General features: G+C 52.6%; 2 protein-coding genes across 4 annotated transcripts in view; both read left to right on the top strand.

Moving 5' to 3' along the window:
• The window catches only part of PGLYRP2 (peptidoglycan recognition protein 2), a 360,132-nt gene extending 346,400 nt beyond the window's left edge, over nt 1-13,732 (top strand). The window contains exons 2-7 of one of the 3 annotated variants that reach the window (XM_082457708.1): nt 3,097-5,885; nt 6,541-6,664; nt 7,787-8,911; nt 9,231-9,441; nt 10,058-10,355; nt 11,148-13,732. In XM_082457708.1, coding sequence (XP_082313834.1) covers nt 6,601-6,664; nt 7,787-8,911; nt 9,231-9,441; nt 10,058-10,355; nt 11,148-11,234 — 1,785 coding nt within the window. In that variant the 5' untranslated portion in view covers nt 3,097-5,885; nt 6,541-6,600 and the 3' untranslated portion in view covers nt 11,235-13,732. Of the gene's footprint in view, nt 1-2,663; nt 5,886-5,905; nt 6,665-7,786; nt 8,912-9,230; nt 9,442-10,057; nt 10,356-11,147 lie in introns of those variants that run through there. The other 2 variants (XM_082457706.1, XM_082457707.1) reach the window with 2 other exon arrangements.
• A 38-nt stretch (nt 13,733-13,770) lies between these two features.
• Nucleotides 13,771-26,225, top strand: RASAL3 (RAS protein activator like 3). Its single transcript, XM_082457653.1, has 17 exons — nt 13,771-14,292; nt 16,709-16,839; nt 17,004-17,082; nt 17,186-17,247; nt 17,611-17,681; nt 18,231-18,357; nt 18,443-18,541; nt 18,997-19,539; nt 19,874-20,018; nt 20,272-20,416; nt 21,311-21,547; nt 21,635-21,836; nt 21,944-22,062; nt 22,990-23,380; nt 23,663-23,820; nt 24,348-24,411; nt 24,517-26,225. Exons 1-17 carry the CDS (start codon nt 13,902-13,904, stop codon nt 24,658-24,660), a joined length of 3,108 nt encoding a protein of 1,035 aa, XP_082313779.1. The 5' UTR covers nt 13,771-13,901; the 3' UTR covers nt 24,661-26,225.
• Nucleotides 26,226-26,310: the final 85 nt, after the last annotated feature.

The raw sequence follows: 26,310 nt of genomic DNA, 5'->3' as shown, positions 1-26,310 counted from the left end.
ATGTTACGTACATTTTACCACAATAAAAAAAGGTAAAGTGGCATTACCTTATTTGAATGACCCAGTTAGTCTAAGTTGCATTTGTTATAGTACAATGTTCAGAGATATTTTTAAATGGGGGTGGTGGAATAGTGAGGTGAATTTTTCAATAATAATAACAGTTATTATAATAATATAAATACTGTTATTTGAGATGTTTTCTAATCCCACATTGTTTCTAGTCGCATAATTATAATGCACAATCTTATCGTGAGGTGTTGTTTTTATTGTTGTTACGGTTTTAAAAAAATAAAAACTTTCTGTCCTCAAAAACAAATTTCCTAAAAATCAAAAGCTTCAGGTTAGGGACATAACTACAAAATGAAACTGTTTCAAGAGACATTATGGGACAATAATTTGATGGCACATTCCCAATGGGATATACCCAAAAAACAAAAAAAAAAACAAAACAAAACAGAAAAAATGTCTTAAATGGATTTTCAACACATTGTTTAGGGTACTGTTGTTATGTTATTCTGAGATGATATGTGTGCATTGTGGGGGGCTGGGGCCAGTAGGGAAGGCTTGACTTGGACAAGTACCCCAAATGCAGAAATAATAAATGACTGTGAGTCTAGACTCATCCAGGACATGGAGTCTGGCCGTAATAGATTATCCTGTGGGCTGACCCTTTGCTGGGGAGGCTGGGGCAGTCAGGTGGATGAGCAGAAATGACTCACTTATTGAATGCTTTCCACACGCTGGCATGGTCCTAAGCATTTTGCATGTATCTCCTTGCTTAACTCTCACAAAAATCCTATGAGGTTGGTACTATTCTCCCATTTCAGAGATGGACAAAATGAGGACTCAAGACTAAGGCTCTTTCTCTAGCTAGTAAGAAACAGTGTGAGAATAGGAATCTGGGTGGGATGGCTCAGCAGGGGTCAGCAAACTTTATTTAAAGGCCACATGAATCCGAACAAAATGAAACCACTACCCAGAAAGGTATCTGCACCCCATGTTCATTGATGCATTATTTACAATAGCCAAGACAGGAAAACAACCTAAGTGCCTCTCAATGGATAAAGAAAAGGTAATATAGATGGATAGATAGATAGATATAAATATACAATTCAGCCATGAAAAAATAAGGAAGTCCTGCCATTCGCAACAACCTGAATGGAAGTTGATGGCATTATGCTATGTAAAATAAGTTAGACAGAGAAAGACAAATACTGTATGGTCTCACTTACATGTGAAGTTTAAAAAAGAAAAAAAATAAACATATAGAAACCGAGTAGAATGGTGGTTGCCAAGGGCTGGGGATGGGGGAAATGGGGAGATGTTGGTCAAAGGGTACAGACTTTTAGTTATAAGATAAATAAGTTCTGAGAACCTAACATACAGCATGGTGACTATAGTCAACAATTTTGTATACTTCAAAGTTGCTAAGAGAGTACATCTTAAAGTTCTCACCACAGACACAAAAAAAAATAAATATGTGAAGTAAGGTGATGGATGTGTTAACTACCCTTATTGTGGTAATCATTTTGCAATACATTCATATATCAAATCATCACGTTGCACACCTTAAACTTATACAATGATATATGTCAATTATATCTCAATAAAGCTGGAGGTGGGGGACGCACATAGTAAGTATTTTCAACTTTGCAGGACAAATGGTCTCCATCACAATGACTCAACTCTGCCGTTAGAGCATGAAAATAATCATAGACAATATGTAAACAAATGAGAGAGGATGTGTTCCAATAAACTTTCATTTTACATAAACAAATTGTGCTACATCCATAGAATGGAATATTATTCAGCCATATAAAGGAATGATTCATAATAAAATGCATTGATTCATGCTACAGTGTGAATGAAACTTGAAAACATTATGCTCAATGAAAAAAAAACCAGACACAAAAAGTCACATATTGTTTGATTCCATTTATATGAAATGTCCAGAATAGGTAAATCCACAGAGACAGAAAGCAGACTGGCAATTGCCAGGGGCTGGTAGATGACAGAAAGTAACTGCCTAACGGGTACAGGGTTTTATTTTGGGGTGATGAAAATTTTGGAACTAGATTAGATATAGGTGATGGTTGTACAAAATTGTAAATGTACTAAATGCCACAGAATTGTACACTTTTAAATGGTTCACTTTATGTTAGGTGAATTTCACCTTGAAAAAAAAACAAAAAACAAAAAAAAATTGTTCACAAAACAGATAGTCAATCCATAGGCTGTGGTTTGCCCAGTCTTGCTTTGAAACATCTCTTCAATGTGGCACATATATACAATGGAATATTACTCAGCCATAAAAAAGAATGAAACTGAGTTATTTGTAGTGAGGTGGATGGACATAGAATCTGTCATACAGAGTGAAATAAGTCAGAAAGAGAAAAGCAAATTCCGTATGCTAATGCATATATATGGAATTTTAAAAAGCGGTACTGGTGAACCTAGGGCAGGGCAGGAATAAAGACGCAGACGTAGAGAATGGACTTGAGGACACAGGGCGGGAAGGGGAAGCTGGGAGGAAGTGAGAGGGTAGCATTGACATATACACTACTAAATGTAAAATAGTTAGCTAGTGGGAAGCAGCTGCATAGCACAGGGAGATCAGCTCTGTGCTTTGTGACAACCTGGAGGGGTGGGATAGGGAGGGTGGGAGGGAGGCTCAAGAGGGAGGGGATATGGGGATATATGTATACATACAGCTGATTCACTTTGTTGTACAGCAGAAACTAACATAACGTTGTAAAGCATTTATACTCCAATAAAGATGTGAAAAAATTAAAAAATAATAAAACATCTCTTCACAAAACCCAAAGCTGAATTTTGAAATGTAGGCATACACAAAACATGGAAACAACCTAAATGTCCATCGACAGATGAATGGATAAAGAAGATGTGGTACATATATACAATGGAATACTACTCAGCCATAAAAAGGAATGAAATAATCCATTTGCAGCAACATGGATATGACTAGAGATTATCATACTAAGTGAAGTAAGTCAGAAAGAGAAAGACAAATACCATATGATATCACTTATATGTGAAATCTAAAATATGGCACAAATGAACCTATCTACAAAACAGAAACAGGGGCTTCCCTGGTGGCACAGTGGTTAGGAATCTGCCTGCCAATGCAGGGGACACAGGTTCATGCCCCGGTCCGGGAAGATACCACATGCCGCGGAGCGGCTAGGCCCGTGAGCCACAACTACTGAGCGTGCGCGTCTGGAGCCTGTGCTCTGCAACGGGAGAGGCCACGACAGTGAGAGGCCGCGCACCGCGATGAAGAGTGGCCCCCACTCGCCGCAACTAGAGAAAGCCCTCGCACAGAAACGAAGACCCAACACAGCCAAAAATTAATTAATTAATTAATTAATTTAAAAAAAAAAAAAAACAGAAACAGACTCACAGACATGGAGAACAGACTTGTGGTTGCCAAGGGGGATGGGGGTGGGGGAGAGAAGGACTGGGAGTTTGGGATTAGCAAATGTAAACTATTATATATAGGATGAATAAACAAGGTCCTACTGTATAGCACTGGGAACTATATTCAGTATCCTGTGATAAATCATAATGGAAAAGAATATTTAAAAAAAGAACGTCTCAGGACTTCCCTGGCAGTCCAGTGGTTAAGACTCCGCACTTCCACTGCAGGGGGCACGGGTTCAATCCCTGGTCAGGGAAATAGGATCCCACATGCCATAAGGTGCGGCCAAAAAAAAAAAGAATGTCTCTATGTGTATAACTGAGTCACTTTGCTGTACAGCAGAGATTGGCACGACATTGTAAATCAACTATATTTCAAGTTAAAAAATTAAATTTAAAAAAATGTGGGCATATAAAATCTTATCTCAGAGACCTGCACACAAGTTTTTATTATTATTATCAGGGTCTTCATTATTATTATCATTTACCAAAATGAATGTTATTAACTCTGATCTTGGCCCCAAGCCCAGCCCTGCCCCGCCCCGAGTTCCTTTTCTTCTGGCCTCTGGCCTCGATCCCAGCTTCACTTCAGATCCAGAGCCCAGGGTTCTGTCTCTCTGTGCTGCTGCTACCTCCATTAGAGTTGGCCCCAGGTCCTGGGTACTCTCATGAGACCCCTGGTCTGTCTGCAGCCTGGAGGGGCCTTGACATATCCTGGCAGCGGGCCTCATGAAGTGGGAGGGAAGCAGGGGCGGGGAATGACTCATCATGGGAATCCCAGCCTTTGTGCTGCCTCCCAGACCCAGCCAAGACCAGGTGCCTTGGTGTGTGGGTGTCTGCATGTGTGTGTTTCAGAGCCTAACCTCAAACTGACCCCACATCCTCAATCAGGTCTATGGTGTACTCAACAGTCACTCCCTGCTACCCATCTGGCCCCTGACCTGTGGTGGGCATTTCTGGGCACCCCAAGAGAATTCAACATCTCCTAGTCTGGGGGAGATGGAACCAGACAGAGAAACTCTAGAACTTGTATGGACAGGTCTGGGTCAAAGGTAGGAATCCTGGGCTAGGGAGCCAGAATGGAAGAAGTGGGGAGCCAGGGGTAATCAAGGAGCCTTCCTGAAGGAAGGGTCCTACCCAAGACGGTCACAAATCCCAGATAGACCCTGAGGGAAATGTTGGCTGGCCATGACATGTCCCTGACTCCAATACAACCGAGCTCCTACCACAAACTTCAAGCTTTAAACGGGTATCAAGGCTGCCCATCTGGCTGGCCCAAGAATTACTGGGTGTGAAGTTGCTCTGTAGCCAGTCTGCAAAAACTTGCCCAGCATGAAGAGTCATAATTACTCTGACCCTGACCTAGCCACAGGATAGTGAAAACATGCACTGGGCTTGGAGCCCTCCCCAGGTTCTAGCTATGTGACCTTGGGCAAGTTACTTAACATCTCTGAGCTCACCCTCCTGCTGGGTAAAATGAGCATAAATTGGCAGTTAAATAAAATTGTAAGGGTCTCTCCACAGCCACAATCGGTGGGAGTATCAGAGGGACAAACCCAAGGTCCATGATGCCACATCAAGGTCATTCCCAGACCAAGCAGACATTAGGTGAGGATCTCATGTGACAGTTACCCCGCAACATCCTGGGGGCTACCCGCTGGTGGATGTAGGGCCTGGATGAAGTTAAAGCAAGTGAGGCACAAAGACAGGATCAGAATTCCTGATTTTTCCTTTCACTTCTGGCTCCAATATGTCTAAGCACAGCACTGCCTCTGACCCTGTCTTTATTAAAATGTTGATGATATTTTGTTCATCATGGATTTTTTTTGCATTTCTTTTAGTCTTTTAAAACATTGTGCTAGAATATTGTTTATCTTGATGGCTGAGATTTTCGGCACCACCTTAAATTTTACACCCTCACTCTCCTCACTCTAGTCCTGCACCGGATGGACACACAGCCCACATCCTCCACGTGGTTCTATCAGGCAGAGCCCCTGACCCCAAATCCTGAGAAACTGGGACATGGAGGAGGAGATTTCCTCAGAATCTCCTGGGGAGCAGCCTCTATTCATCCTCCTCTCTTAGCACCTAACTCTGTGAGCCCCTACTGTGTGTCCAGCTTTGTGCTAGGCCATGCTGAGTGCCCAGAAAGAGGACACTCTATATCTAAGTAGGCCCCCTGGGGAATCCCAGGCCTGGCTTAGCCTGGGCATTCCCAGGCCCGCCCAGGGCCCGCCCTGTGCTGAGTGCCCAGCCTGGTGGGTCTCCTGGAAACTCCCCAGGCTAGTTTCGAGATGGGAGGCCAACAGTGAAGTAATTTACATGGCAGCCCCAGCCATGATGAGCCCATCCCACACGATGCTGGATAAAGAGGAGGAGGGCTCTCTTCAGCAGGACTTGGCCACAGGCACCAGAGGAAGAGGAAGGACCCCTCACTGCCAACCCAGGTGAGCCCAGAAGTCAGCTCTGGGGACAAAGCCAGGGTCCCAAACACCCCAGCCCAATTCCTGCTCTCAGCTACCTCTGGTGGCTTGGGATCCGGAGCTGGAATGAGATGAGAGGTGGCATCTTCAGGTCCCCCTACGCTACTTCAACAAAAACAATCCTCGGCCCCTGCACTCATCCTCTGCCTGAGGCTAAAGTGCTGGCATCAAAGAAGGCAGAAGGCAGTGCCGATTTCAGACCTCTCCTTCTCTCCTCACCCTCAGCACAGCCAGTCTTACCAGTCGGGCAGGCACCTGAGAGTCCCCTCTGGTGGCCAGAAGCAGCTATAGAACTATCACCATAGGAAGGGTGGATTGCTGCATTAGCTTCAGTTTACATCTCCTGGGGAATGGGCAGAGTTTGCTGGAGTCTGAACAACCTGGTTTCCAGGCCACTCCTGCAATGCGCTTGGCTTACTGACCGTTGACCTCAGCCTGGGAGGAACAGGATAGGATGGGGGAGCCCCTGAGACCCAGATGACGTTGAGCCAGGGCACTCTGTACCCACGCCACCACTGCCTCCCGCCCACAGCTCTGCAAGTGGCAGCCGTGTCATTCACCGCTGGACTTTGACAGTAGCCAAAGGCACTCTCAGTTCTCCATGCCTGTCTCCTTCCAGCTCTGCCGAAGTCTCCACTGAGGTAAACTGGATACGTCCCCTGGAAACTGGAAGCCCACAATGGTGGTCCAGGGTATCCTATGGATCCTGTACGGATTGCTGCTGCAGCCGGAGCCAGGCACAGGTGGGTCAAAAGGCAGAGGCCTGAGGCCAGGACTCTTAGTTCAGCAGAAGTATACTGCTGCCCCTCTGTGTTCAGCCCTGTACAGGGTGAGGCTAGATCCAGGAGGCCCCAGTCTCAAGGAACCTCCAGTCTGGGAACACAGATGCTCCCAGCCCCATAGGATCAGGGCAAGGGTTGGGGGAAGAAACTGGGGCCAAAAGAGCAAAAATCAGGAAGGCTTCCTGCAGGAGGGGACATAGATCTAGGACAGGAAGAAGAAGAATTTTACTTGGTGGTGAAGCAGGAAAGGACATTTTAGGCAGAGAGAAGAACAAAGTCATCGAGGAATCACTGTGTGAACTGTCTGGAGAAGAACCTGAATTCCAGCAGACAGCAGAGTGTAAGGATTAAGACTCCCTGTGTTCAAATCCTGCCTCTGCCACTTCCTAGCTATGTGATCTTAGGTAGATAATTTAACCTCTCCACGCTCATAGGGTCCTTGTGAAGATTAACTGGGTTGTTATATAAGTCACCTAGAATGGTGCCTGGCACATAGTAAAGGTTTAATTATTCAACAACCCACCCCAGCTCTGAGCCCCAGACTTCTAAGTTCCAAGTTCAGCCACAGACATTTCTCCCACAAGGCACAGACCCACCCTCCCCTGGACATCCTTTGAGACACTTTTCCCTCTAAAATTCCCCAAACTCCAATCCATCATGAAAAACTGTCCATCTTTCCCTCAAAATATCTGGGGACTCTGCCCACTCTTGTCCATCACAGTGTCACCATCCTGGCTTCAGCCACCTTCATTGCTTACCTCCAAACTCTCTCCCCTTCTCTACTCTGGTCCCCCCAAAATCTATTCTCCACATGGCACTCAAAGGAGCAATCAGAATTCCAACCTGGCCATGTATCTCTCCTGCTCATGAACCTGCCATGGCTCCCCAGTACTCGCTGATAGTCTAAGCTCCTTAACCTGTTGTCTGTGCCTCAGTTTCCTCACCTACACAAGGACAATGTCAGACATCATAAGGTTGTCCAACGAAGAGCTGGGGGCATTGAGAAGGTGTAGAAACAGCCGGGGGAGGCTCAGTAACAGGTGGTGCTGGGCTGCTGGGCTAATGCCATCCCTCCTCCTGCAGCGACCCTGCCCCTGCTCATGGACTCTGTCATCCAGGCACTGGCTGAGCTCGAGCAGAAGGCACCAGCCACCGAGGCTGGCCACACTGCCTCTGCATGGCTGCTGTCAGCCCAGGACTCTTGTGCCCACAACCCTCTCCATCACTTCTTGCTGGAGGGACAGAATCTCAAGACCACCAAGCTGGATCCTCCTTCACTGAGCCCAGAGCTTCAAGGCCTGATCGTGGAGGTGGCGAGACATGGTGTGTGGGACGGGAAGGAATGCGGGGTGGTGCTGGCATCCGATGGCTCAACTGTGGCTGTGGAGCCTCTTCTGGCAGGGCTGGAGGCAGGGCTGCAGGGGAACAGGGTCGTAAACCTGCCCTTAGACAGCACGGCCACCCCTCCGGATGCTGGAGTCACCTTTCCAGACATTGGAGCCACGGTTCCTGATGAAAGAGCCACCTCCCCAGGACTCAGGGATACCTCTTCAGATGTCACCTGTGCAGATGTCGGAGCTGTGTCTCCAAATGTTATAGCCACAGATCTAGATGTCGGAGCCACCTTTCCAGATGTTAGACCTGGCTCTCCACATGTCCAAGTCACCTCTCCAGATGTCCAAGCCTCCTCAGCAGATACCAAAGCCAACTTCCCAACCACTGTGGACAGCCTCCTAGTGGTCACCCTGGCCAGAGACCTGGGCCTGAACTTCCTCCAGGGCCCCCAGACCTGGAGCCATTCACTGGGAACTGAGGGCTGCTGGGACCAGCTCTCTGTTCCCCGGACCTTCACGCTCCTGGACCCTGAAGCATCAATCCTCACCACGGCCTTCCTCAATGGTGCCCTGGATGGGGCCCTCCTTGGAGACTACCTGAGCCGGTCACCTGAGCCCCGGCCGCCCCTCAGCCGCCTGCTGAGCCAGTACTATGGAGCCGGGGTAGCGGGAGACCCAGGATTTCGCAGCAACTTCCGACGGCAGAACGGAGCTGCTCTGACTCCGACTCCCATTCTGACCCAGCAGGTATGGGGGGCCCTCATCCTGCTACAGAGGCTGGAGCCAGCACACCCTCAACTTCAGGGCATGAGCCAAGAACAGCTGGCACAGGTGGCCACCCACGCTACCAAGGAGTTCACGGAGGCCTTCCTAGGTGAGAAGGGCCCCCACCCCCTGTGACGCTCCTTCTCACAGATACAGACATTCTCAGTGCCAGACAGGTCAGGAGGATCTAGGACTGGGGGATTCCAGAGGGGGCAATAAGGGCTTTGGCTGGGAGGCCAACAGGACTAGGATGCTGTTAGATTTAGTTAAGTTAGATCCCAATGGGGGCCAGTGTGGTGTGAGACTGAACGGTCCCCAAATCTGGGAGGAGACTGAAGGGCTGATCCTTATGTGCGCTCTTAGTGTGGGAGGAGGCGGCAGGCAGAGAAACGCTTGCTTACTCCCGCGCTGGACTCCCTTCCTCTCAGGGTGTCCAGCCATCCACCCACGTTGCCGCTGGGGCGCGGCCCCGTATCGGGGCCGCCCGACGCCGCTGCAGCTGCCGCTCGGGTTCTTGTATGTACACCACACATACGTGCCCGCGCCACCCTGCACGGACTTTGAGCGCTGCGCCGCCGACATGCGCTCTATGCAGCGCTTCCACCAGCATACTCGCGGCTGGGACGACATAGGCTACAGGTGGGCGGCAACCTGCAAGGCGCTGGCAGGGCGCACCAAGTGGTGGTGCAGTGTAGAGCCTGGGTGCGCAGAGCCTGACTGAGGGGGCGGGGTTTGGACCTGAGCAAAGCTGGCAAAACGGAAGCGGAGTTTACGGTGGGTGGAGCCAATGTGGAGAGGGGCGCGGCCTAGACGAGGGTCCGGGCCTTAACAGCGACCAGAAATACCACAACAGTGGGATTCCTGAGTTTGGGGTGGGAACTAGGAAAGGAGTCCGGACTCGGGAGAGGAGCAGGACCTGTGGTAGGGGCTGAGTCTGGGACGGGGCAGTGATGGGATATGACCTAAGACAGAAAAGGGCTCTGAATTGGGCAGGAGTTGGACTTGAGACAATGGGGAGGGAGCTGGGTAGAAAGAGATGGGGCCAATGTTGGGGGCAGATCCAGAGAAACGGGACGGTTTCTGGGGTGGCATTAGGTGGGGGAGTGGGACACGGCTGGACGGGGTAGAGTCAGCGCGACCGGGCGGGACTTGGGGTGGCGGCGGCCCTTGGCACAAGTGCGGAAACTGGGGTAGAGGGCCAGATGAGGGCCGGGGCCTCACGCCAAGTGGTGCATGCTTCCCTCTCTCCTCGCAGTTTCGTGGTGGGCTCAGACGGCTACGTGTACGAGGGCCGCGGCTGGCACTGGGTGGGTGCGCACACACTCGGCCACAACTCCCGCGGCTTCGGCGTGGCCTTGATAGGCAACTACACTGCGGAGCTGCCCGCAGAGACCGCGCTGCGCGCGGTGCGCGACGAGCTCCCGCGCTGCGCTGTGCGCGCCGGCGTCCTGCGGCCAGGCTACGCGCTGCTCGGCCACCGCCAGCTCGTGCGCACTGACTGCCCTGGCGACGCGCTCTTCAACCTGCTGCGCACCTGGCCGCACTTCGACAAGGTGAGTCCCCGACGCCTGCACTACCTCGGCCTGAGGCCCATCTGTCCACACAAGCTCAGAACGGCCCCTGATCCCTGCCTGCTTGCCTAACCTCAGCAGACCCCTCACTCCTTCCTGTAACCCTGTGCCCACACAGCCTCAGCCAGGACCCTGAACCCCCTTGCAGCTCGTCTATTCAGGCAATCTAGACTCAGACTTCAGTCATTCTGCTTGCAATATAGCCTACCCACCCTGCCCCTCTGCCTGCACAACCTCATCCCAGCCACCCACACTTGCCCTCATCCTTGCCCCCTACCCAAAGCCCCGCCCCCACCCGTCCACACAACACTGACCCAGACTGTGACCCTCTACAGAAAACCCTTTTGCCTGCACAGCTTCTGTCCAGCCCCTAACCTAGTATTGCAATCCTCTGCTCAGACAATCTCAGAGTCTCAGAGAGGCAATCCTCTCCTGAGAATGCTTGCTCAGCCCCAGCCTTCCTGACCCTTGATGACAACTCTTATGCTGGAGCAATCCAGGCCCAGTCAGCACAACCTCAACCTGATGACCTCACGCCAACCTCTGATCCTGATCACAAAAACACCTCTATAACATCCCTGTACTATCTAGCTCTACCTTCAAACTACCACTCCATTTCATTTGGCTTGGCCTGCAGTTGGCGTTGTACCTGCCCCCTCACTTTGGGCCCCTATCCTCTTACCATCTAGGGTGCCACCATGAGGAAGGCAGACCCAGCCCCACGACCCCTCACCCACCCCACCGCCAAACCTCACACTCCCTTGTCTTTTTTAGAATGTGAAACCAAGATCTGCCAGGAGATCTAGGAGATCCAGGAGGAGGCCACCTCCAACGATCCTGCTAGCCACAGACCTCCAATAAAGAGACCGTGGGGGGGGCTTCCCTGGTGGCGCAGTGGTTGAGACTCTGCCTGCCAGTGCAGGGGACACGGGTTCGAGCCCTGGTCTGGGAAGATCCCACACGCCGCAGAGCTACTAGGCCCATGAGCCACAATTACTGAGCCTGCGCGTCTGGAGCCTGTGCTCCGCAACAAGAGAGGCCGCGATAATGAGAGGCCCGCGCACCGCGAAGAAGAGTGGCCCCCGCTCGCCGCAACTAGAGAAAGCCCTCGCACAGAAACGAAGACCCAACACAGCCATAAATAAATAAATAAATAAATAAATAAATAAATAAATAAAATTTTTAAAAAAAGAGAGACCATGGGAAGAAAGCCTGTGTCCATGCCTCATCTGTGTTTGCACATTCTGTCTTAGTTTAGGGTTGCCCAGAAGCAGACCCTGGGACAAGAATCCTCGTGTAAGTAGTCGTCTGAGCGGTGATCCCAGGACATATCAACTGGGGAATAAGGAAGCGACACAGGGAAGGGAAGGCAGCTGGGAAAGGGTGTTTTATCAGGCATGTGGGTATGGGAGGCACGTGGAACTCAATCCCACTAGGGACCTTTGGGGGATAGTGTAGGTCACACACCGCAGAGTCATCCCACTCAAAGGGCAAGGGAGCTGGAGTACTGATCCTCCAGCGTCCATAGTCATTGGCTGAGGGCTGCTCCCAGGGCAGTGTTAATGTGCTGGCACTTTGGGACTGCTTGTCGCGTGGGCAGTGTGGACTCCACCTGTCAGAGAAAGTCCTCCAGCAAAAATGCAGGGAGTTGGGAGTGGGCCCAGTATGCAGTGAGGTGGTACAGGTTCAGAGAGATGGTGGAACACAGGGAGACTCTACCTGTATGTGCAGTGAGTGGACTGAGTGTGGTAAGAATGAGGTGGGCATAGCTAAGGTATGTGCAGCTGCAAGAACATGTCCAGCACCAGGAAAAGGATTTTTGACCCTCACTGAAGACCCTCTTCCTCAGGACATGTTATAGAATGTTCAAGGCCCAGTGCAAAATGAAGATGCAGGCCCCGTCCAAAAAGTTAAATCAAGCTCAATGCAGAGCCCTTCTGAGCACGGTGACTGCACAGGTCACATGCTCATGAAGGCAGTCCTACCAATCCCACCCTGTGAATTCTGGTCACCCATGCCTTTGCACAAGCTGTTCCTTCTACCTGGCATGTTTTTCCCATGACCAGCTCCTTCTCATGCTTCAGGTCACAAATGCCACCGCTTCAGGGAGGCCCTCCTGGATTTTTCCAGCTCAAAGTGCATCACTTCTGCTCAGCCTCTACTCCAGTCTGTCTATTTTCTTCCAAGTCTTCACCAGCTAGAAATGTCCTGTATTCATGTTCAGGATTTGTCTCTCTCACTGTACTGTGAGCTCCAGGAAGGCAGGAACCAAGTTTATTTTGTTCCTTGTAGCTTTTCCAGTACCCAGCACATAGTAGGCATTCAGGAAACATTTGCTGAATAAAAAAAGTGTCCCGTTATAAACCTTCTGAAACTGATGTTATCGTCTTGTACAAATCAGGAAACCAAGGCTCTGAGAGAGGAAATGACTTGCCTGAGGTCACACAGTCAGATAAGGACCAGCTGGCACTCAAACCCACCCTGGGGCCAGTGGGCCAGGATTCTACTGATTCTCAAATTATCTCACTTATTACTCAGAACAGCATTTGGCCATCTCTTTTTTCAAGTAAATACTTATTGTGGTATAATAGAGATATAAGAAAGGGCACCAAAATGTGTGGTTAATGAATTTTCACAACAGAACATACTCACGTAATCAACACCCAGCTCAAGAAATAGAACAGGTTAAATTTATATTATGTGGATTTCACCTCAATTTAAAAAAAAAAAAAAAACAACCACCATGATCAGCTACAAGAAGCCTCCGTTGTGCTTCCCCACCTCCCCAGTCTCTAGCCCTTCCAAAGGAAACCAATATCCTGAATTGTTAAACGTAGTTTTGCCTGCTTTGGAACTTCATATAAATGGAACCACACGTGTTTACTCTTCATTGTTTGGGTTTTTTTGCTCAACATTGTTTGTGATTCATCTGAGTTCAATCCTTCTTATTTATACATAATATTCCACTATGTGAAGAGACCACAATTTATTCATTCTACAGTAGATGCACACTTGGGTTGTTTTCCGTTTGGGGCTATTATGAATAGCGCTGGTGGGCATGTCTATTGGGTGTATACCTAGCAGTGGAACTGCTGGGTCAGAGGAGAGGGGTGTGGTCAATGTTCATAGATCACAACAGTTTTCCAACTTGGATGAATCAGTGTACACTCTGACCAGCAGTGGATGAGAGTTCCAGCATTTAGTCAGCATGTGCCCGTTTTGCAGAGAAGACCACTGAGGCTCAGAGAGGGGCATGTGCTGCCTCCTGGTCAGTGAGAGATTCTGGGTCCTGTTCTGTCACCTCCTCTTCTCTTGCATCCTGCCCCCACTGTGCCCTCCCAGCTTGGCTGTGGGGTGGGGTGGGACAGAGAGGGTCACGTGGAGTTGCGTTCAGCGGGAGGAAGCCAGGCAGGGTGCAGACGGCTGCTGATTCTGGGGCTGGTCAGGAAATCAAGGTAAGAGACGGAGTGCATATGGCCCCCAAGGGGGTTCCCTGGGGGCAGAGCTGAGAGTAGGGAGGGGGCCAAAATGAAGACAACATGTGGGCAGACACCGGGCAGAATTGTCACCCTATCATCCCCCAGGAGGATCTCTGCCATGGACCCACCTTCGCCGAGCCTGGCCTCCCAAACCCAGCCAGCAGCCCCATCCCCGCTAACCTCCTACCACTGGCACTCAGGAGGTTGTGGGGAGAAGGGGGCTGGAGGGTTCCGCTGGGGCCGCCTTGCAGGATGGGGGAGGGCGCTGAGCCACCAGGAGCCCACAGTCAGCAGCCAGCCGGCCCCTCGCTCGCTGTTTCGTCGTGTCCTCTCTGCGCCCCCCAAGGAGTCGCGCTCGAGCCGCCTCCGAATATCCAAGACCCTCTGGGGAAGGCATAGGAGCCCACCGCTGGAGTCAGAACCAGAGCCAGAGACCTCAGGTACATGGCTCCCCCACCCAGGCTGGGAGGCCCGGATGGTTGGGTTTTGTCTGCCTCCAGAGCATCAGCCTTACAGACACAGGAAGTTGTGGGGAGTGCAAAAGCCTGACAGGAAGTGGCTGGGGCCCGGCTGGCTGCCCTCTTCCCTCTTTCCCCCTTACACAGGGCCTGGGCATGGTGGGAGTGGCTAGGGACCTGTGAGCTGGGGGTCCAGCCCTGGGAAGGGACAGGGAATAGACGGTTGGTAGCACTGTCCAGATGCTAAATGGCTCTTGGCCCCAGTAGGTCTCTCCTCATATTCAATGGCCCAGGCTTATTCTCTGCTGCCTGGATACCCATCTCTGCTGCCTCCTGCTCTCCTGCCCTCCAGCCTCCATGTCTTAGTTTCTTCACTTCCTTGAGCCTCAACTTCCCCATAAGTTAAATGGAAATCATGATTCCTACCTTGAAGGATATATTATTTCATTCATTCATTCATTCATTCAAACAGAGGTCTGTGAGCATTTACTGTGTTCTAGGCCTGCCCTGATTTAGACACTGAGGACACAGCAGCGAACAAAACAGACGAAACTGCCTGCCCTGTGGAGCTCATAGTGTAGTGGGTGTGACAGACAGTAAACAAGAAAATGACAGATGGGGCTAAGTGTCACACAGAGGGATCTAGAAGAGTAAAGGATATCATGAGGATTGGAGCTCATGAATGTAACGCTGGCCTAGGACTCAGCACATTTTATGTGATCCGTTAACAAGTGGGAGTCATCATTTATTCCCCTGGTGGTAAAACAATAGGACAGACAGGTAAGCTGGGAGGGTTGATCCAGCCCTCCTATTCCCGGAAGCTCATTTGATTCTCATCATTCATATTGCCATTTTGCAGAGGCATCCCTTCAGCCCCCTCCACGGTATCAGGTATTGCCCACGCCATAGGATCCAGTGAGAGCTCTCTAACAAGCCGACCTGCTCCTCCCCTACTCAAATACCTCCCATGGCTCCTTATACCTCCAGGATAAAACCCCAGCTCTTCTAACTGACACCCAAAGCCCTGCACTAATCTCTTCCTGAACCTTCCCCTCCAGCCTCCAAGCCCTCCAAGCCCTTCTCACCCCTCCCTTTATTTCCCTGGGCCATGGCCATGTGCCACCTCCCAGGCTTTGCTCAAGCCATTCATGCCACGATCTCCTCCATCTTTGTCAAAACCCAATCTGCTATTCAAGACACATTGCGGGGGACTTCCCTGGTGGTCCAGTGGTTAAGACTCTGCGCTTCCACTGCAGGGGGCTCGGGTTCTATCCCTAGTTGGGGAACTAAGATCCCACATGCCACGCAGCATGGCCAAAAAGTTAGAGAAAAAAAAAAAAAGACCCATTGTAAACTTACTCTCTCTGAGAGGCCTTCCTACTGCACCATTACCTCTCCCAACCCTGCCCTTCTTCTGTTCCTTTCTCAAATTTTGAACACTTTTCCCTTTAGACTTGTTACTTATGTAAGGAACCAAGGCTGCTGTCCCATTTTTTAACCTCTTGGACCTACCCACTGTCTTGGTTAAGAGAAGAATGCTTGTATGCACACGACCCTTGAGTATGGGCTCTGTTAGTGCCAGCCAGGCCCTGGAACAAAGGCTTAGTTTCCTTGAAGGAAACTATGAAAAGGAAAGAAGGAAAATTAGCAAGTAACGTTATTTCCATTTTCAGTGCATTTCTCGCAGTGAGATCAGACCACCACAAGCTGAACCCTCTTGGAAGATCTGTTGCGACCATTATCTTTGTTCTTTATTTAGCATTTAAAATGAGATGCAGAAGCATTTAACATACTATGTAAATATGGACCTCTTAAAATTAAAATGTCATTGGAAATGCTTTCAATTCAGCAACATCTTAGCTATTTGTTAGTTCTTTTGTGTTGTCTTATCAAAGTTTAATGGATACAGTTCCATAGTTGTTGATGTGTTTGTGTGTATGTTCGATTCGTGTAAAGATGGCACTAAGTCAATTAAAAAGGAGAGAGAGAGAAGAATGCTTGTATCCGAAGCCCAGCTCAGTGACTCACAAGCTGTGTGACCCTGGGCAAGTCGCTCAATTTCTATGTGTTTTCAGTTTCCTCCTTGGTAAAATGGGTGTTATAATAGGCCATCGAATGGCTTTTGGAGAATTAAATGAGAGAAGGTGTGTGAAGCAGTAAACACAGTACGGGGCACAGAGTCGGCGGGGCTGTGTCCACCACCCATCACCACCCATGGCTAGTGGGGACAAGGCCCGGAGAGGGGTGGAGGCTTGTCCAACACCTGACATGGCTGCTGGGTGGGTTGGGAAGAGGGGGCACTTAGGAGGGAAACCTTGATGAGCCTTGGTGAGTGGAGAGGTTGTTCTGAGGGAGAAGAAAGGACTCCCACGTCCCCAGCACCTCCTCCTCTACCCAGAGCCTGAGCCGGAGCTGGAGCCCCCTGCCCCACAGATCCCAGAGGCACCCCCACCCGACGTGCCCGTCTGGAACATCGGGGCCTTCACCCTACTTGATGGGAGGCTGGTGCTGCTTGGGGGTGAGGAGGAGGTAAGAGGGGTTACCTGGGCAAGGGGAGGGAAGGAGAGGAAGGAAGAGAGACAGAACAGTGGTAAGGGTGGGGGATGAGGGGGAATAACAGAAAGGCATCTGCCTCTCCCTCTGTCTGTCTGCCTGCCTCTCCTTTCTGACCACCCACTCCTGTTGGGGGACAGCATCCTCGCCGGCCCCGGGTGGGGAGCGCTAGTTCCGAGGGCAGCATCCAGGTGGCCTTGGGGAACCTCAGGGATCCAGGTAAGCTTGAGAGATGGGGGCTGGGGCATTTGGGAGCCTCTCAAGGTGGGGCAGAATCCAAGATGATCCCACCCCCCAACCTTCCACCCCTGACCACCCACAGATCGGACCTCTGGAAAGACTGAGCCAGAGGCTGCTGGCCCCAACCAGGTCCACAACATTCGGGTAAGTGGGGGGTGGAGGGGAGAGCAAAGACTTTCTGACCTTCAGAGGTGAAAGGGGGACTCTTCCTGGGTGATCTTAGGCAGGTCACTGACCCTCTCAGGGCCATAGTGTCCATATCTGTCAAATGGAGCCAGAAAGAGAAGCTCCTTCTTGGCGCTGTTTATGAAAAGTCCATAGAGAATGTAGGAAAGCATATGATTGGTGCTTTAGAAATGGGAGCTGTTGATTGCCTTTAATATTCCTGCTAATGTAACCTGAGGTTGTGATCCCTCAAGACCAACACATCTTCCAGGACACCCTGGGGGGAAAGGAGCTGAGGAGGGAGCACAGGGTTCTGCCCAGCTGACATCCCCCTCCCCACAGGGGCTGCTCAAGCGGCTGAAAGAGAAGAAAAAGGCCAAATCGGAGCTAGGAGCCAATGCTTCCCAGGATGGGTAAGGGTCTCTGAGGAGCTGGAGGGGCTGGGATTCAACATTGCCCCTCCCCCTCCTCCTGCCTATAATTCTGACTTTCACCAAATATCCCCTGTGGCCCTCTGTGTCCTGCCCCATGTTGGGCAATGCTGGGGCCACTGAAAGACCCTTAGCATTGAGCCAGCCCTCCGTTGAATGGTGGGGGCAGAGTCTGACACAATAACCCTAAAACTGCAGCTGAGTCAACACCTTGGTCTGGGAGTGTCAGGGAAGGGTCACTTGAGCTGAGATCTGAAGGATAGATGGAAGTTAACTAGGCCGAAAGGGTCAGGAAAAGCATTCCAGGCAGAGGGAACAGCAAGTGCAAAGGTCAAGAGGACAGATGAAGTGAGAAAAACAAGGCCAGTGTGACTGGAGTTCAGACAGTGAATTAAGTGTCAAAAGGAGGATTCAAGTCCAATTTAGGTGCAAGTCCCTCCTGGCTTCCACCCTTCAGGCTGCACGGGGTAGTTGGGGTGGGGGAGGGGTAGTGGGTAGGAATGACAGCTGGTTCATGTGCGCCTTCACCAGACCCCCCAGTGCTCTGGGCTCTCGGGAATCGCTGGCCACGCTCTCGGAACTGGACCTGGGCGCCGAGCGGGACGTGAGGGTCTGGCCACTGCACCCCAGCCTCCTGGAGGAGCCCCACTGCTTCCAGGTAAGTGCAGGCAACTCTCCACCTCGTCTGACCCTTTGGCTCCACCCTTGGCCTCAACCGCACCCTGGATGCCCTTCCTCAACAGGTAACGTGGGCGGGCGGGAGCCGTTGCTTCTCCTGTCGCTCGGCTGCTGAGAGAGACCGCTGGATAGAGGACATTCGTCGCCACTTCCAGCCTAGTCAGGTCGGTAGTGCGCAAGATCGGACCTGGCGACCCCTCCCACAGCCCGGGCCCCGCCCCTTCCACCCACCCCAAATCCCACTCGCCCCAAAACCTTGCCCCTTGGACACACCTGCCCTCCTACACTTTTGCAGCCACCCCGAGATCCTCCCCCGCTTGCATCTATTACCAGCCCCTTGCACAGCTCGGATTGTATTCAATCCGAGTCCTATTTGCACCCCAGGCAGTCTCCAAGTCCCCACCCCGCGGCTACTCCTCCATGCCCTGGAGCCGTGATCTCTCGGGGAGAGCCCAGAAAAGCTAGAGGGTTTCCGCATAGCCACCTTGGGCACCGCCGTGGCCTCACTGTCTTCCCCCAGGGGCCCAGCGACCCCCTGGGAGCACGGGCCCCGTGCTTCACCTCTAGTGCCCAATGTGGAGCACAGACGCCACGCTCCCGCCCCTACTCCGGTCCGCAGGACAACATTGAGCGGGAAGAGACGTGGCTGAGCGTGTGGGTGCACGAAGTGAAGGGGCTGCCCCGGGCAGCGGCGGGGGCGCCGGGAGTGCGCACGGAGCTGTGGCTGGACGGCGCACTGCTGGCTCGCACAACTCCGAGGGCTGGCCCGGGCCAGCTCTTCTGGGCCGAACGCTTCCACTTTGAGGCGCTGCCGCCCGCGCGTCGCCTGTCGTTGCGGCTACGCGGAGCGGCCCCGGGGGACGCGGTGCTGGGCCGCGTGGCCTTGGCGTTGGAAGAGTTAGGCGTCCCCCGCGCGCCTGCCGCGGGCCTGGAGCGCTGGTTCCCGCTTCTCGGGGCGCCAGCGGGCGCGGCGCTGCGGGCACGAATCCGGGCGCGGCGCCTGCGCGTGCTGCCCTCTGAGCGCTACAAGGAGCTGGCTGAGTTCCTCACTTTCCACTACGCGCGCCTCTGCGGGGCGCTCGAGCTCGCGCTGTCCGCTCAGGCCAAGGAAGAGCTGGCGGCTGCCATGGTGCGCGTGCTGCGGGCCACCGGCCGGGCTCAGGTGCGGCGCTGCGACGGGACGAACCCGGGTGACCAGGGGCTGACCGATCGCGCGGTCCAGGGGGGAGTTGGTGGGGACAGTACCAGAATGGCACTTTCGAGGGGCTGGGCAGCTTGAGGGGCGGGGTCTGAGCTGAGCCTCTGCACTGCGAGGCCCAAGTTTGCGCTTTGAGGGGTGGAGGTTCCGGCCTGTTAAGAGCCCCAGCAGCGAGGGCTGGGCCTGGGCAGCAGCTATGAGGAGTGGGCCTGTGCCCCAGGGGTGAGGGACCCGCCAAGGGCAGGGATTCCCCCTGACTCAGTCTGCGCCGAGCGCATTGTAACCCCACTATGCTCAGGCACTGGTGACAGACCTCGGCACCGCGGAGCTGGCACGCAGTGGAGGCCGTGAGGCTCTTCTGTTCCGGGAAAACACATTGGCCACCAAGGCCATCGATGAGTACATGAAGCTGGTAGCACAGGATTACCTCCAAAAGACGCTGGGTAAGCAGACTGGGGCAGGGGTCAGAGGCCTAGCTGAGCCGGCTAGGGCACCCCAGGGGAGATCTGAGAATCCTTGGGTAACTTGGATTCTGGTAGTGGGTGGTGCCCTGGGGATGCTCAGATCCTAGAAGGAATCAGGGGTTCCCCAAGATTTTAGGTGCCTCCAGAGTAATTTGGGGATAGAATTGGAGGCTGGGTGCTGTGGGTTGTGGTGGTCATGGGCTGGCCCCTCTCTGGCTGTGCTGGACTGCAGGACAGGTCGTGCGGCGTCTCTGTGCCTCCACTGAGGACTGTGAGGTGAACCCCAGCAAGTGCCCAGCCTCAGAGCTGCCCCAGCGCCAGATCAGACTGCGAAACAGCTGCAAGGAGGTCTTTGAGAACATCATCCACTCTTGCGAGTGAGAATCAGGGCCCCAGAACCTGAGCCTAACCCTGCCTCTTAGCCACTGTGCTAACCCTGACTCCCAATTAGGGTTTCCAGATAAAATACAGGATGCCCAGTTAAATGTGATACCATTTTTGGGACATACTTACACTAAAAAAAAGTGTTCATTTTTTAAATCTGAAATTCAAGTTTAACTGTTTATCCTAAAGTTTTATTTGCTAAATTTGGCAACCCAGTCCCAATATCATGCTACCTAACCCCAAGTAACCTGGGACCAAATCCTTTGTCTTCTAAACTACAGGTGACCCCATACCCTAATTCCATGCCACCTGACCCTAATTCCATGCCACCTGACCCCAATTAACATAGGCTCTCACTCCTATGACCTCTGATTCCAGTAATGGCATACCCCCAATTCCATGATCCCTGACCTTAAGTAACCCTGTGTCCCAAATCCCATGTAACTGGGATTCCTAGGATTCTAATTTCTTGACCTCTGACCCTAGGTTAACCTGTATGCCTAATCCCATGCCATCTAAGATATCAATCCCATGATTTCTGAACCTAGGTAACCCTGTAACCCCAATCCCATCCTACTTCATATCATGTCTGGCACCCCAATTTCATGTCCAGTCATAGCTACATCCCAAGCTCATGGCCTCCATCCTCATGTGAACCTGTACCCCCAAATCTAAGATTACTGACTCCAGAAGTCACCACGATAACTATACCACAAACAAACCCTGACCCCAAGTGGACCTATAACCCCAAGCATCATTATCCCCAATGTCTTCAATCCTGGAACCCGGAATGCAGGTGTCTCCTGACACCTGACCTTACCACTTTGATCATCCATGAACTTTATGCCCATTTCCTCCCACTCTGACCATTGTCTTTTCTGCCCCAGCTGGTTCCCAGCAGAGCTGGGCACTGTGTTCTCAGGCTGGCGAGAAGCATGCAAGGCACGTGGCTCTGAGGCATTGGGGCCCCGACTAGTGTGTGCCTCTCTCTTCCTGCGGCTCCTGTGTCCTGCCATTCTGTCACCCAGCCTCTTTGGCTTAGCGCCAGAGCACCCGGCACCTGGCCCAGCCCGCACCCTCACGCTGATCGCCAAGGTCATCCAGAACCTCGCCAACCATGCTCCGTAAGTCCTGGGAGGCTGGGAAGCCATGCTGGGGCCGTGGGGGTAGCAGATGCCTGACCTGACCCACCCAGTTGGGCCTTGACCTAGGTTTGGTGAGAAGGAGGCCTACATGAGCTTCATGAATAGCTTCCTGGAGGATCATGGACCTGCCATGCAACGCTTCCTGGACCAAGTGGCCATGGTGGATGTGCACACAGCACCCAGTGGTTACCAGGGCAGCAGTGACCTGGCCCTCCAGCTGGCAGTCCTGCATGCCCAGCTCTGTACCATCTTTGCTGAACTTGACCAGGTGTGGCCTGAGCCCAAAGCCCAGAATATGAGGTAGGGAGGCAAGAGAGTAGGGAGCCTCTGGTCCTGGAGAGCTTGCTCAGCATCCTCCCTGCATTGCTTTACCAGGCAACCCGTGACAGCCTGGAACCACTGCCCACCATCCTGGGTGCCATCGAGGAGGGCCGACCTGTACCTGTGTCTGTGCCAATGCGTCTTCCACCACCCCTGGTCCAGGTCCATTCCAGGTAACCTACCTGCCTCAAGTCTGATCCATTTCTGATGGGTAGGAGCAGGGGAAGGGCCAAAGGCATCACAGGGTCAAACTGTGGTCAGAGGTGAAGACAGGATCATGTCAGGGGTCAGGGACAGGGTCATGTTGGGGTCAGTGTCAGAAACAGTGTAGGATGGAGGTCAGAGGCTGGAGACAGGATCATCTCAGGGGTCAGGGAGAGGCTCACAGTACAATCAGAGGGTGGGCACAGGGTCAGATTGGAATCTGAGGTGGAGATTAAGCATTGCAGAGATCAGGGAGAGGTCACATCTGGGGTCAGACAGAGAAAGTGACATTGTGGTCAGCAATGAGGGGCAGGTTTCAGTGAGAGGTTGTGGATGGGGTCAAATCAGGGGTCAGAGTGGGTCAGATGGATGTTAAGACACATCATCAAGGGTCAGGGACAGGTTCATATTGCAAACAGGTCGGGCCCAGGGTCAGATGGGGTCAAGGGTTATGGGCAGAGTCATTTTGGAGGTCAGAAGTCAGGGACTATGTTCTTTCAGGAGGCTGAGACAGGGTGAGTTTAAGGTCAGAGGTTGGGGACAAGAGGGAGTCAGATTGGGAAGGAAGAGGGTACAGTTGTGAGCAGAGGTCAAGCTCAGGCAAATTGGAAGCAGAGGTTACAGAGAGGCTCAAGTCAAGGGTAACACTGTGTCAGAGTTCAGGGACAAGGCTAGAAAGAAATCAGAGGTGGTTAGATTGAGGTTGTGTCAAAGGTCATAGAAGGGACAGTATTGTCAGAAGTCCAGGACAGGATCAGAAGTCAAAATGTGATCCCTTCAGCAATAGGGTCACATAGAAGTAAAAGATCAGGGGTGGGGTTATTTCTGGTCGGAGGTAGAGATGCGGTCAGCTCAGGAACCGGTGGAGCGTCTGAGCTCCCCCATCCCACCCCCAGCATCTCTGCAGGAGAGAAGCCTGGCTTTCTGGCCCCCCGAGACCTCCCCAAGCATACCCCTCTCATCTCCAAGAGCCAGTCCCTGCGCAGCGTTCACGGCGCAGGTAGTTGGGCCCGGCCACGGCCGGACGAGGAGCAGCCCCCGCGGCTGCCTCGGCCGGTGCAGCGCACGCAGAGCGTCCCGGCTGGCCGCCCCGCTCGCCACCGCCCGTCTGCAGGGCCGCGGCCGCGACCCAAAGGCTCCCTACGCACGGGACCCGTGCCCCGCGGCCGGCCCTGGACCGGAACCTCAGCATCGCTGCCTCGGAAGCCGTCGGTTCCCTGGCAGCGCCAGCTGGACCAGCCACGGGACAGAGACCAAACGCTGGGCACCCACCGACCCATGGGCAAGGTGAGGTACAGCCCAGGTCCGCCCGCACAGAGTGGGGAGACAGGATTGGAAAAAGACTGAAAGATGGGCAGGTCTCGGTTCAAATACCGAGCTTGCTGTGCCGTGTGACCCAGGCCTAACCCAACCCTCTCTGAGCCTCAGTTTCCTCTTCTGTACAATTTGGGCATCGTTCCCCAATAGGCAGGGCGGTGAGGAGGCAGAGCACAGGGTACAGGGAGGTCAGGATCCTTGGGGAGAAGGGGCGGGACGATGGCTCAGGTTACAGCTGCTCCCTCCCCACAGATGACGGAGCTGCAGTGCGAGGTGGCCGCCCTGCGCCAGGATCAGAAGGCGTTGTCCGGCCTCGTGGAGTCACTCGGCACCCACATCCGGGCCTTGAGCGAACAGCAGGAGAAGCTTCGGAGCCAGCTTCAGAACCTGGCTACCAGGCTCCGAGAAGGGTAAGCCCCGCCCTCCCCATTCGCTCCGCCCCCTGGTGGGCTTTCTATTAAAGAGATCGGCTCAGGCCCCGCCTCCCAGTCAGTCCCACCCAAATCATGCCTGTCACGGCCACGCCCCCTCTTCAAGACCCGCCCCAACACACCTAAGACCCGCCTCTTGGTCAGCTCCACCCGCCCCAAGTCCATGGGAGGACCTCTCGTCCAGTCCCTCAGTCAGCTTCTCCCACACAGGTTGGGACAGACCCACTATCTCTTAGTCTGGGCATTCCCCCATCCAGCTCATGACCCAGCCCAGGACTAGCCAAGCCCCGCCTCCAACGGTTGGTTGGTTTGGCCTTTCATCCCAGACGGTCCAGGCTCTAATTCAGCAGCCCCTTCTTCAGCCTGATCTAGGCCCCACCCCCCAGCCTGGACAAACCCCGCCTCCATTCCAAGCTTCGCCCCCAAGTCCCAGACTCTTCTCAACCAAGAGCTGGAGGGATGTTCCTCAGCCTCTGACTCTTTCCCTTTGCCCCTGATCCCCACAGGACCGCGAAGTTGGATCCAGAGCGCGATCCTCCAACCAATGAGGGCCACAGGCTGAAAAGTCTGGTGAGACCCCTGCCCGAGCCCTGGGGCATATCTGGGTTGGGTGAGGGAACAAGAGTTGGGTGCAAACGTCCCCTGGCTCTGAGTCCACTGCCTCTGCCTCCCCAGGAGTGCCGCCTGGCCGAGATAGAGAGTACTCAGGCCCAGCTGAAGGAGAGCATTCAGAGCCTGCAGCTTCTTCCCAGGACATCGGGGTCCCAGAGCCAGCCCCTGCCCCTCAAAGCACCCTGCATCAACGGAGACACCACTTGAGCTGCCCACTCGGCCCTACGTGTTCTGGGAGCAGAGAGAATGCGGTCTTCGGGGCCTGTCCGACCCCTGCCTCAAACCCACATGGCCTGCAGTAGGGAGTGGAGCTGTAGGTGCCAACCAGTCTGGCACTATCAGGTTGCCCAGTAAAATCTTGATTTCAGTAAAAATTGATGTTTTTTTTGCCCCTAAGTGTTGCCAATCAGAAAGCAACCCCCCCCCCATTCAGCTCTCCCAAACTCTCCCCTAATTGGAGGTCTCAGGGGAGGGGGGTGATATAGAGAGAGTCTCACCAGCTGTGTGACCTTTGGTCCTCACTCTCTCAGAGCCTTGATTTCCTCATTTGTAAAATGGATCAAAGTCCCTTACACAGTAGAAGACCCATAGTTTAAAGTGTTCAGTAAAAGGTATTTGTCATTGTTAGGGGCAGCACTTGCTTCTCAGTGAAGCCCAGATCCCACCTCTACTAATTCCCAGATCCCAGATGAGAGCATCTTCCTAGGACCCCAAATCTCACACCAGCTCCCTCATGCAGTGAGGGCGTGGGTCTGGGAGGCAAATGAAGGAAGGGGTGGGTAGGTGTGGAGATGGTTAAGCTCTGCCAGTGGTCACTGGGAAAATGAGTGGGCATTTGAATAATGGGTGGGTGGATGGGTGAGGGATAGGGTGGGTAGGACAATAGGCAGATGAATAGGTTAGCATTTGCTGGATGTTTGCCCTGGTAGGTGATTAGTTGAGTAGGTGGTTAGCTGGGATGGGTATGTCTGCCTAGAAAAGGTCTGGATGGTAATAGGAAATAAATATTTGAATTAATTAAGTGGTTATATGTATTGCATGTACATCTGTTGAGGTCTCCTGAGACTCTTGAGCTGGGCAGTGGGGAAACAATAATATACTAGACAGACAGACTCCTGTTCTCATGGAACTTACACTCTAGTGGAGAAGACAAACAAACAAACATGCAATTGATGGTTGGGTGTTTGGGTGACTGGGTGAAAGGATTATGTGTAGAGATGGGTGGATGCTTGCTTGGTTGTTTGGATAAGTAGGTATTTATTTGGGTAGTGGATGGATGAGTAGGTAGATGGGAGGTCAATGGTTGGTTTGAGTGGGTATTTGGATGGAGGGATGGATGGATTGACAGGTGGTTGGAGGAGTGGATGGATAGGTGGTTGGTTAGTTGACTGGATGGGTAGATGAGTGGTTGATCCACTGAATGTGTGGATGAATGGGTGGGGAGATGGATGGGTGGTTGGACATGTGGATGGGTGGTGGGTGGGCGAAGCAGCAGTCCTATTATGTGTGCATTATGGGGTAGTCCTAGTGACTGTGAACCTGGGGGTTGGGTGGAGAAGGGGGTCTTACACTGGGGACCTAGGGCAGCTCTAGGGGCATGGAGGTACTGAAGTTCAGTGCGCATAATGGGGAAGGAGGGAATGAGCTTGTGGTAGGAACGTAGCTGATTGGGAGCAGGGGACTGAAGGCTAAGGATTCGCCATGTGGAGTCCTCAATGACCTATGAATGACCCACGGGGGAACTTCCCTGCCCGCTCCCCGCTCTTCTGGTGCTATTAGCGGTCCTAGCATTGGAAGAAGCAGTGGGGTGATGAAGAGCCATTGAGGGCAGGAGGACAAGAGTGTTGTCATGGTAAC

This window comes from Balaenoptera physalus (genome assembly GCF_965194825.1).
Source record: "Balaenoptera physalus genome assembly, chromosome: 3".
Classification (NCBI taxonomy): domain Eukaryota; kingdom Metazoa; phylum Chordata; class Mammalia; order Artiodactyla; family Balaenopteridae; genus Balaenoptera; species Balaenoptera physalus.
The sequence above is the reverse complement of the archived record's forward strand: the minus strand, read 5'-3'. Positions and strand labels throughout refer to the sequence as shown.

What these genes read in the sequence shown, in the direction of transcription:
- RASAL3 (XM_082457653.1), top strand. Translation starts at nt 13,902, where the DNA reads ATGAAGACAACATGTGGGCAGACACCGGGCAGAATTGTCACCCTATCA. An exon ending in ACCAGAGCCAGAGACCTCAG is followed by an intron (nt 14,293 to 16,708) that starts GTACATGGCTCC and finishes TCCTCTACCCAG; the next exon opens with AGCCTGAGCCGGAGCTGGAG. An exon ending in TCTTTGCTGAACTTGACCAG is followed by an intron (nt 21,837 to 21,943) that starts GTGTGGCCTGAG and finishes TTGCTTTACCAG; the next exon opens with GCAACCCGTGACAGCCTGGA.